General features: G+C 41.8%; 1 protein-coding gene across 1 annotated transcript in view; it reads left to right on the forward strand.

Moving 5' to 3' along the window:
• Positions 1–5262: 5262 nt before the first annotated feature.
• Colec12 (collectin subfamily member 12) overlaps positions 5263–12321 on the forward strand; it is a 174060-nt gene continuing 167001 nt past the window's right edge. The window contains exon 1 of the mRNA XM_052741502.1: positions 5263–5408. Within this exon, the coding sequence (XP_052597462.1) occupies positions 5402–5408 (7 nt within the window). The 5' untranslated portion in view covers positions 5263–5401. The remainder of the gene's footprint in view (positions 5409–12321) is intronic.

The raw sequence follows: 12321 nt of genomic DNA on the forward strand, positions 1-12321 counted from the left end.
AATATACATATAGCATTTTCTAACAATATCAATTTCAATATATATAATTTGTATACAATATAAAACAATACAATCCAATGTAAAGTATTTAAAACTAGTAATTGTCTTTTTTATAAACAAGAACCTTAAATCTAATCTCCTTTGCTTAGCCTTTTTCCTAACCCTTGACAACAACTTGTAACCAACCCCACTAAACAATGAAAATTATCCCAGACCCAAAACTCATTAAAAAGACCAAAAAACCACCTGCCCCACACCACCTCTTTGGGAATGTGGGCGTTGTATTCTTAAAATTGTTTCCTGCTGGGTATGGGCGAAGTTATCTTTATCCTGAAAGAAAATTTTAGGTTAATTGTCAAATTCTAGGAAAGGTAACTATATCCTTAGTTATCCAGTCTGTGCATAATGCCAAAGTTCAGGGTTTATCTCAAGTCCTTATTCAAGTAGTCTTTGAGACTGGATCATGTCTGCTAGCCCTCTCAAAATTGCTCTGAGCACCTTGTAGTTCAAAGTTGATCTGTAGATGATGTTTGTCAGCTTAGTGATATTATTATTGTCCACGTGGAATTGTTGTTGTTGTGGGGCCCCATCTTCTTCCTGGAGACTTCAGTTGATGTTGGCCTGGCCGTGATTTCCTGCAGAAAACTGATAAAAGACTCGAACACAAAGACATATATATGCAGCTAATTGAAGCCTTTTTTCTAGAATTAGTTAGTACTCTATATGACCATTCATATCTTAACAAAGTTTAAAATGTGTATATATATCTATATATATTAATCTTGTAAGTTTTGATATAAAATTCATACTTTAAGAAAAGTTTAAAGAATCAGAATAGAATCAAAGAGTTGAGATTAGTAATAGAATAGTCCCTTAATTAATTTGGCTTTTCTCCTGTCCCATAGCAGAAGATGGCTCTTTTATTCTGGCATGATACAGGGAGTTTGCATTTTTCTTTTAACAACATGCTTGAGTTTAAAGAAGGAGAGAGCCATTCTCCAACTCCAAAGTCAGCTTTAAATTTTAAATGAACTGGGACTATTAGAAGACCAATAGTGTTAAATTTCTTTTGAGAAGAGCAGAAACAAACATTTAGGAAGACTTATAAAAAATGTTTAGATGATATACCCATACGCCATTTCACTCTGTTTCCTGGGATAGATGATTTGTCCCTTTTCTTCAGTTGTCTCATTTGTCCTGTGTTCTTCAGATTCCTTAACCTTCATTCTCCTAAAAGACAAAAACAAAAACCTTCCCCCAAGACTAATTTTGGGGATGTTCCTTTTTGGCAAGTTATTATCTGATTAAATGAAAAGGCATGTGTTACTGGTATAAGTTAGTTTAAATTGGATGTTCATGCTGGTTGATGAACTATCACCTTCTCTAATTAAGAGGTCTCTCTTGTTCAAATTGAACCTTTATCAATTTTGATGGTACCCACAGCTTATCTTCTCCTGTAGAAACAAAAGCAAAACCTTGTCCCCAACGTAACACATATCCTGGTTTCCATTCTGAGGTCAGCACATCCTTAAAGTATATAGGCTGATTTAATTATGTAGTTTTTTTCTATTATCCAATGTCTCTCTGCAGCTGTTGTTCCTTTCTCATTGGCATTGAGAAAATTCAGAGTTAATAGAGCATTGTGCAGTCTATTTCTGGGGGGTTTTGTTACCCCTTTCTGTTTATTTAGCATATCCTTTAGAGTTCTGTTGGATCTTTCTATAACTGCTTGACCTGTAGAATTATGTGGTATACTTGTAATATGCTTTATATTGTAATAAGCAAAAAACTGTTTCATTTTAACAGAGACATATGCTGGAGCATTGTCAGTTTTAATTTGTGCAGGTATGCCCATGATGGCCATCACTTCTAGCAAATGAGTGATTACAGAATCAGCTTTTTCAGAACTCAAAGCAGTTGCCCATTGAAATCCTGAATAATATCAATGGTATGGTGTACATATTTCAATTTTCCAAATTCTGCAAAGTGAAACACGTCCATCTGCCAGATTTCATTCCTCTTAGTACCCTTTGGGTTACATCCTGCTGGTAATGGCATTTGATTGTAGAAGGAACAAGTAGGACATTTCTTTACTATTTCTTTGGCTTGTTGCCAGGTTATGGAAAAATCCTTTTTTAAACCTTTACTATTGACATGATGTTTTTTATGAAATTCTGAGACCTCTAGCACATTTCCTCTCAATAGTTTAAATAGTTTATCAGTCTCATCATTGCCTTGCACTAGAGGGCCTGGCAGACCAGTATGGGATCAGATGTGAGTTATATATAAAGGATGACTCCTTTTCCTGATTGTATCTTGTAATTGAATAAATAGTGAAGTTAATTCTGAAGCATCAGGGATAAATTCTGCAGTCTCAATATGTAATACTACTCTTTCAGCATACTGAGATTCAGTTACTATGTTGAGAGGTTCTGAAAAATCCATTAATACCAACAGAATAGCATACAATTCTGATTTTTGAACTGAATTAAAAGGACTTTGAACCACTTTACTTAAATTTTCTGATTTGTAACCTGCCTTTCCTTGTTTATTGGCATCTGTATAAAATGTATGAACTGTAGATATGGGTTTTTCCCGTACAATTCGAGGCAAGATCCAATCAGCTCTCTTTAGAAGATCAATTCTATCACTTTTGGGATATTTGCTGTTAATTTCTCCCAAAAAATTACTGCAAGCTCTTTGCCAAGGTTCACTTTCTGTCCATAATTTTTCAATATCCTCCTTAGTTAAAGGTACGACAATTTCTGCTGGGTCTATTCCTGCTAATTGATGAAGTCTCAATTTTCCTTTCCAAATCAAGTCAGAGATTTTTTCCACATAAATTTTTAATTTTTTATTTGGTTTATTTGTTAAAAATATCCATTCCAATATAATATCTTCCCTCTGCATTAATATTCCTGTAGGAGAATGCCTAGAAGGTAAAATAACCAAAATGCAATCTAGCTTCGGATCAATACGATCCACGTGCCCTTCATGTACTTTCTTTTCTACAAAGGCCAATTCTTTCTCAGCTTCAGGTGATAATTATCTTGGACTATTAAAGTCCTTGTCACCTTCTAAGGTTTTGAACAAATTATTCAGTTCATCAATTTTTACCCCAACAATAGTTCGTAGATGAGAAATATCTCCAAATAATCTTTGAAAGTCATTAAGAGTCTGTAGTTGATCTCTCCTAATTTGCACCTTTTGGTGTCTAATTTTTTGTAACTCTATTTTATAGCCTAAATAATTAATAGAATTTCCTCTTTGTATCTTTTCAGGAGCAATTTGTAATCGTCAGCAAGGCAAAATTTTCTTTACTTCTTCAAACATTCTTTCTAAAGTATCTGCATTTGAGTCGGCTAGTAAAATATCATCCATATAATGATAAATTATAGATTTAGGAAATTTTTTACGTACCACTTCCAATGGCTGTTGTACAAAATATTGGCACAGAGTTGGGCTATTCAACATTCTCTGTGGGAGGACCCTCCATTGAAATCTTTTAACCGGTTGAGAATTATTATAAGTAGGCACTGTGAAAGCAAATCTTTCTCTGTCTTTTTCTTGTAAGGTTATTGAAAAGAAACAGTCTTTTAAGTCAATAACTATGAGAGGCCATCCTTTTGGTAACAGAGTAGGCAAAGGAATTCCAGAATGTAGAGAGCCCATTGGCTGAATTACTTTGTTAATTGCTCTAAGGTCTGTTACCATTCTCCATTTACCAGATTTCTTTTTAATAACAAATACAGGAGAATTCCAAGGGCTGGTTGATTCTTCAATATGATGAGCATTTAACTGTTCTACCAGCTCTTCTAAAGTCTGGAGTTTCTCTGTTGTTAAAGGCCATTGCTGAACCCATACAGGCTTGTCTGTTAACCATTTTAAAGGTAGAGCTGTTGGTGTCTTTGGAAGATCATCAGTTGTTGTGCCCTGTTCTTGTATAATATGGATGGCTGGTGACCACTTATTAGAATAATATCTTCTAATATTTCTCTCAGAAACATGTGCTAGTTTATGATTTGTTTCTGAGATTGGAGGGATGTTAATCTGAGTATCCCATTGTTGCAACAAGTCTCAACCCCACAGGTTCATAGCTATGTTAGCCACATATGGTTTTAATTTTCCTCTCTGTCCTTCTGGACCTATATATTCGAGCCATCTTGCACTCTGTTTCACCTGAGATAATGTCCCAATTCCTAACAGTTGAATGCTTACCTCCTGAAGAGGCCAAGTTGGATGCCAAAATTCTGGTGCAATTATGGTAACGTCCACACCTGTGTCTTCCAGACCAGACAACAAAACTCCATTTATTTTTATTGAACCTGCCTTTTCCTCCCAGGCTGGCCTCGAACTCGTGACCCTCCTGCCTCAGCCTCCTTTAGCAAATCCTACCGGCGTGCGCCACCACAACCGGTTTTTGCTATGGCTCTAATAGCTCTGACCCCTGGGCAACTTTATTTATTAACATACAATTACAATCACATTTCAGTACAAATAACATACCACCATAAATAACAGTGTGTCATTTGAATGTCTGAGGATAGTTCCTCTGCCCCTCCCTCCCCACACACTAGGAGCTTATGTTGTTAGGTAATAAGGCGACTGTTAAAGGAACTTAGAAGTCTCTCATTCTAGGCCTCTTTTCCTGGTGCTAAAACAGGAGTCACCCAATAGTTGGACATGGGGACGTGGTAGGGTAACTTTTCCAGAAAAAAAGGTGTTGTTTTTAGAAAAATTAAACAAATAAACAAAAAATCTGGAAGAGCCCAAGGTTTTAAAGTTGTAATCTTGTCCCGAGTTCAGTAGGGACAGTGTCTGTCTGGTAGTGATCTGGGGCTCTTAGTGAGACCATGCTGCGATACTTTGCAGCCAACACCAAAGTACACAGGCGCTTGCAAACTTGAACTTCTAGGACCTCGATGCCCCCAGAGCTGTTTGACAAAAGGATAGCCTTTCCCGCCACCCCTATGGCCTCATTGCTCCCCAACTTTCCGCTCAACAGACGGTCCACATTCTAGTAACAAGCCTAGCAAATAGCGTCTTCCGTACACCGCGAGGATGAAGTGCGGGCCTCCCGGGAAAGGGGCTGTCCCCGTTTTTCTCTGGGATGCAGTTCTGGCTAGAGGAACTGCCAGCGCACGGGGCAGTCCCCTAGGGCTGGGAGTGCGGCCGAGGGCGGGGCAGAGGTTGCGGAGGAGCGTGGGCGCGGCCGGCCGGGCGGCCAGGGGGAGGGGCGCAAGGGGGAGGGCGCCTCCCGCCCCGGGTGAGCGGCGCACGGCGGCCCAGCGGCGGCAGAGTGAGGAGCTGGGCGCAAGGGCTGGAGCACGGACGGCTGCCATGGGCGTGCAGTGAGCGAAGTTGGTGCCACTTCTCCGGGCGGCGCGTGTCCTCGGTCACCATGAAAGGTAGGGCGGCTGCGGGCTTCGGGGCTCGGGGGTGGTCCCCCGAGGTGCACTTCGGGGTTGGGGGGTGGGGGCGAGCACCCTGGTTGCGCGCGGACTCCGGGGGCGCTGTGCGGCATAACTAGAGCCCTCGAGGCTGGGGTTGGGACTCGCTGAGGCGCTCTCCTCCACGTCGGTCTCCACAGAGTCGTTTGGAAGTCCCAAGTCGTTGTTTACGGATTTCAGTTTCCAGCTTTGTAATTGAAAAAGCATGCGGAGGAGAGCTAGGCATCATCATTCCTCCGGGTGGGTTGGCCGCGCTTGCCACTCTCCCGGTGACTCTTCCGCGGTCCCAGCAGTCGCAGTGCCACAGGCAGGCTGTTTTCCCGGGAGTCGGGATGTCCCCGGTGCGCGCGCCGCGCATCTGGCAATGATTAGGTGCCCGCGGAGTTTAGCTGGCTCGGAAAGTGCGTTTGGCATCTTTCTCCATCGGATCCACGGACTGGAAAATAACTGTTTCCAGTTACGCGTCCCTTCCCTGCGCCCGCCCTAGGGATAGTTGTCCCCACGTGTGCCCAGCGTGTGCCACAAATCTTGCCGGTATTGGTCCCTAGGTGGTATCCTCTAGGGGCGAGTTTATGGAAGTGTCAGATGTTATCTTTAAAAGAATCTGGAGAGGACGGCCTTGGGGGGCAGCCTTCAGTGCACTGGAAACATGTGGATTTGTCAACAGAACCGTGATTTATGTGGGAGATAAATAATTACAGTCTGGCCATCCTAGGGAGTCGTTAAAGAATGGGCGGGCGTGGTGTTTACGCAAGGCTGGAGTTCCGGGTTTGGGACTGGGGTAACACTTTTCTTTCCCAGCGTGGTCTTGGGCTGGGTGTGAAATGCCTTCCGAGTTTCCAGCTTCTCCAGGCCGCGCGCGTTGCTATCGATTGCTTTAGCCGAGGAGGGCGCTCAGGGAACCCCAGGAGCTTGGAAAGTAACTTCGCTCCGGAATGTTTCTCTGAAATGCAGTTGGTGATGAACTACGTGGAGATCCGGTCCTGTGAATTCAATCGCCTTCACTTGAGGGGACCCGGGACTCCCGCAAGGAACCAGACTGTATTCCAGGTGCTAAGAGACTTGTCCCAAGAATAGCATACTCAGAGCAGGCTACAGCTTTCTGCTTGAAAATACTCGTGCTTTCTCGTTCCGCCTCCATTTTTTTCTCGCCTTATTTACAACTTAGAAAATGGGCATGTTTCTTAGCTAGGGTCCCCCTACCCCCAAAAGCGGGAATTGAAATTAGATCCTCTCCCACTGAATTACATCCGTTACTCCTCCCTGCTTTTTAGTTTAAGACAGGAAGACAGGGTCTCACTAAATTGTTCATGCTGATCTAGAGCCCCCAAGGCAGTGAACTTGAGAACCTCCTGCCTCAGCCTCCAAGTAGCTGGGGTTACAGGTGTGCCATATGACTGACTTCCAAGACATTCTTTTGCCCATTATTAAGTCTAGCAGTTTCTCAACTCTTGGCAAGACAACCCCCCCCCCCCCCCCCCCCCCCCCCCCCCCCCCCCCCCCCCCCCCCCCCCCCCCCCGGCGCTCTCGCTCTCATCAGTTCCAGCTTGGTGCAGTAATTGCAGTTTGGGTCTTCAGCAGGCTCAGCTCTGGAATGCAAAACACAACTACCGGTTTTAAACGCTTTTTGGGTGAGACTTACGACTCACTGGCGACCAGGTTGGAAGCCCCAGAGAAGGCACATGTTTTTTTACCTCTTGTGGTCTGAGCCCATTAGCCCCCATCGCTTTCTGACTCTGTTAGGGAGACTGGATCCAGGGACTGGTGAATCCATATATAGGCTAACCATTTTGCAGGCCTGTTTTGCTTTAATTAATTGGTTAATTAATTAGAGAGGTCTAACTCTATAGCCCAAGCTGACTCCTGATTCTTTTATCTCAGCCTCTCCAGTGCTAAGATAACAGGTGTGTGTGTGCCAGCATACCCAACTTGAAGACCTTATTTACTCTTAGTAGCAACAGGGTTTTATTATGTAGTCCAGGCTGCTGTGGCTTTTAATCTGCCTCCCTTCACCTCCTGAATTCTGAGGTTACAGGTGCTGTGCCTGAGACACCAGGTCTGCTTAATTTTGACATTTTATTTACTGTATTTTTTTTGGCAATGCTGACGGTTGAACTCAGCGCCCCCCCCACCCCCGTAATTATTCTGACACTTAGCCATAAGTAATTAACCTAACAATAGGATCCTTGGGATCCTGATTATGCCATATGGTTAATTAATTTAACTTCATTGGAATTTGATTTTTCTATTCCAGAGGTTGAGGCATGAGGATTGATATTCATTCCAGTGAGTATTTTGCTCATCAGGACTACCATTTTTTTTTCTTAAATTTTCCTAAGTGATGAAAGTAGTAGTTGAATGCCTGCACTGTGATCAGTCTTCTCTAGTCACAGCTTCTACATCTGAAGACTCAACTGAGGATTGAAAATAAATGAAAAAAATCATGTCTGTGTTGAACATGTACACACTTTTTATCTTCGTTGTTCCCTAAATTACACAGTGTAGCAAGTATGTACAAAATATTGATTTTTTTTTATTATGTGCATTGGTGTTTGCCTGCATGTGATGGTATTAGATCTTGGAGTTACAGACAGTTGTTAGCTGCCATGTGGATGCTGGGAATTGAACCCTAGTCCTCTGGAAGAGCAGTCAGTGCTCTTAACTGCTGAGCCATCTCTCCAGCCCCACAAAATACTGATCTTGTATTAGGCGTTGTAAGTCATTTAAAGTTAGTTTAAAGCATATGGAGGATGTATATTAGTTATAGACAGTACTGTGCCTGTTTTGGGTTTTTTGTTGTTGTTTATTTGTTTTTGTTTTTTGTTTGTTTTGAGACAGGATCTCACTCTAGCCCAAGTTGGCCTCATACTCAAAATGATTCTCCCGCCTCAGCATTGAGAATGATAGGATTAAAGGTATATCCCACCATGCCTGGTGTATTATTTATTTATTGTGGTGTTAGGACCTGAATCCAGTACCTCCCACATTTTAAACCTGTCATTGTTTAAACCTGTCATTCAGCCATAACTCTAGCCCGGAACCATTTTGTATGAGGATCATGAACACCCTGTAATTTGGTGCTCTTTGGGGTTTGATTCTTTGGAACCAACCTCTGGCTACTGAGGAACTCATCTTTAGCATCCTTTAGTTAAACAGAAACTCTGGATACTGTCAAAATCACAGATTTTCTCTTGCTGAAGCAAGGCTTTTTAGAAAATTCAGTTTTCTAATTCTGGTGCTTAAACCTTGGTCATTATCTCTGCAGTAACCCCATTATGTATGGTCCCAGTCTGCTATGACCCAGAGCGCCACCTATCTGTTGCATTCAGCAAACATCTGTATCTGCTCTTGCCTCCATCCTCGAAGTAAAAGTATCAAAATAATGACATCATTCTGTAGTTCCAGAAGAAAATCTCTTATTCCATGTCTGCCTTCTCCCAAGCTGAATAAAATATAGTTTGTTTTAGTTTATTTCAAATTTCATTTTCAGTTATCTCATGACACCATAAATCTCATGGCTTTGAGTAGTCACATTCTTTAAGGAAGGAATCTGACTCCTTTGGAGTTAGGTGTGTCATTACTAAATCACTTTCCTGGTTCTGAATGTTCAGATATTGGTGAGTTTCAGAGCAGAATCACTGTTGCCTAAGAGACGAGTGAAAACAGCTAGCACCACATGGGACTGCAGAGGTCCAAACCGAGATTCTCATTTGTCAGAGGGAGGCAGTCAACAGAGTGTTCAGGGGCTGGGATGTAGCCCAGCCAGTAAAATTTGCCTAGAATGCACAAAACTCTGGGTTTAATTTCCAGCAAAGCAAAACTGAGCATGTGATGGCTCCCAAAGTAGAGGTAGAAGGATGTGACCACCCTAAGCTATGCAGCTGGTTTGAGGCCAGCTTGGACTACCAAAACCCTGTTGCAAAAAAAAAAAAAAAAAAAAGAAAAAGAAAAAAGAGTTCAGCGGCAAATTTCTGTACTTCGTAAACATTTGTGAATAACTGCGCACTGGTCAGTGGTCTGTCTCTGCCACCCTCTGTGTTCTCCCACACCCAGTCAGCTTGCTTTTTCAGTGAATCTTGAAGGTTCTTGTACTGAGTGGGATAAGCAAACCAGCTTGTAAGGGTAAACTTCGTGTATTGCAACGATAGTGACCCTGTTTTCTGCAGGGAAGTGGAAATGCATGGAGGCCCTTTTCCTTTGCTGGTTTGGACATCTGAGCTGCCACTCCTTTGCAGGGCTAATTTACAACTTAATTATGCTTTTGACTTTTCATTAGTTTAGGGATACTTGACATTCTTAAGCCTTGGTTCAATTATTGTTAAGTGTAGATCTTCCCTGTGGTTTACCATACAATTTCCCAAGATTTCCACATTGTTCCCCGCCCTAGGCCCCCAGCTCTTTACCATGGTATGGCAGGAAAAGCTGCCACATGGTAGCTTTCCAGCTGGGCTTTAACTGGGTGTCTAATTTTCTAATAAATGCTTATTCTCATTAAAATATTATTTCTAAACTTCTGATGCTAGGGTACATAGCTCTTAAAGTATTAGATTTCAGATGGGAAAACAGAGATTCAAATTTAATGATAGCTAAAGTAAGTTTGGGTCATCCCTCTTGAAGGCAAATCTGACACAAGGCTCGGGAGGAAGGGGTGAGGTCCCTGGAGAGGAAGCTTGGAGTGGTGGAAGCCAGCCTTCCTGCCAGGCAGTGTGTTTCTTCACAAGGCACAATCTGTCTCAGCTTCCAGAGACTTGGTGGTGGCTGTCATGTAGGAGAACAGGAAACAGAGTCTTGGGTTTGAAAATAAATGCCAAGGATGATGCCCTTTCTTATACATTTCTAGTGGGCCATGTAATATCTGCTATCTCCCAATTTTTGTTTTTTGAGACAGAATTTCTTAGCCTTTGGCTGTCCTGGAACTTGCTCTGTAGACCAGGCTGGCCTCAAACTCACACAGATCCACCTGCCTCTGTGCTGGGATTAAAGGCATGGGTCCCCACTTTTTTTTTTAAACTAAATAAATAGTTTAAATGAAAACTAATGGGCTTTTATTTTTCCCTTTAGTAATACCTATTGTTTCTTGGACTCTAACCATGCCAGTAATTGTTATTTGTAAATAATTATTCTCATTTATTATTTTCAGATAGCAGACAGGCTCTGAGAGATGGCCGATTGAGTCCAAGGGCCCCAGGTGGTCAGTAGAAATGAGGATTCATTCAAACTCACCATCTGAATGCAGAATCCACACATCCTCTGTACACCTTTAGCCTAGAAATGCCATGGAAAGTATCCTCTTTGCCTTTCTGTTCCCCTCTCTTCCTCTTCTTCTGCCTTTCTTTCTTCCTTCCTTCCTTCCTTCCTTCCTTCCTTCCTTCCTTCCCTCCCTCCCTCCCTCCCTCCCTCCCTCCCTCCTTTCTTTCTTTCTTCCTTCCTTCCTTTCTTCTTCTTTTTTAAATGTAGCACTGGGCATCAAACCTAGGGCTGCACATTTGTTAGCTAGTACTCTATACTCCTTTCTTCCTACTTTTTCTTTTGAGATAGAATCTTACTAAGTTGCTACACCTGTCCTTGTCCTCCTGCCTCAGCCTCCCAAGCAGCTGGGAGTATAGGCCTGTGCAGTGCCAACACACCCAGCTCAAAAGGATGGATTTTAATTTTAATTTATTTTAATATTTTCTTTCTTTCTTTTTTTATTTTCTTTTTTGGTTTTTCAAGACAGGGTTTCTCTGTGTAGCTCTGGCTCTCTTGAAACTTACTCTGTAGACCAAGCAGGTTGGCCTTGAACTCACAGAGATCCCCCTACCTCTTCCTCCCAAGTGCTGGGATTAAAGGCATGCGCCACCACTGCCTGGCCTTAACATTCACTTTATTACATTTATTATTTGTTGTGTGTGTGTCCATGTTGGATACCACAATTCTATCTTTAAGAGTAGTGATTAAATATATTTATGATAAATTCTTGGGCTATGAGAGTCTCCAGGACCCCTGAGATCTTAAATGTGGAATTACTCATTTCTGCTTACCCTGGCTTTCAATGCTGTGTAATTAAGAATGTCCCTTAAGCAATCAGCAGAGTTTTTACACAATTTTATATTGGTCAGTTCTTTGCTTCTACTTTATGGATCTTCAAGCATTGAACTCAGGTTGACAGGCTTAGTGGCCTTTATCCACTGAGCTGTCTCAGTGGCCCCTGAAAGGACAGATTTTAAAAGATTTGCAGGATCTGTGGACATTCTGTATTGCTGACAAAATAGTTTCAAACCACACCATCTATCCAACACTTTCAATCAAGCAGTGATTTGATTTCTACTTAAACAGGTGTCATTTGAAGAGCCAAAACCAATATAATACCCTGAAAAGACTCTTCTGATTGCTTAAGGGGCATTCTTAATTACACAGCACTGAAGCCAAGGTAAGCAGAAATGAGTAATTCCACATTTAAGATCTTAGGGGTCCTGGAGACTGTCGTAGGCCCAGAATTTATCATAAAAATATTTAATCACTACTCTTAAAAATAGAATTGTGGTATTCAACATGGAGGGAAGTTTTAATGAAGCACACTTATTAGAATTGGCCTTTTAAACATGACTCTTATGTTTCCTAAATGGGTTCATATTATAACTAACTCAGTATCTTAGAAACAGTACTCTTCACCTTAGAGGTTTGCCATTTGTCATCCTGTATGAAAAGCAATTAGCACTTGGCTCTACCTCAGTATGAGCATTTCTTTGAGCGTTCTTTCCTTCGGACAGTGCTGTTGGGAAACTGGTTGTTTATAAACAATTTATTATTCAAGAGTTAAACCAACCAACTTGAAAGTAGATAATACATGCTTTAAAAGGTTACCAGTTCACAAAATATAATTATGCTGAGT

This window comes from Peromyscus californicus, unplaced genomic scaffold (genome assembly GCF_007827085.1).
Source record: "Peromyscus californicus insignis strain IS unplaced genomic scaffold, ASM782708v3 Scaffold_17__1_contigs__length_78620276, whole genome shotgun sequence".
Taxonomy (NCBI): Eukaryota; Metazoa; Chordata; class Mammalia; order Rodentia; family Cricetidae; genus Peromyscus; species Peromyscus californicus.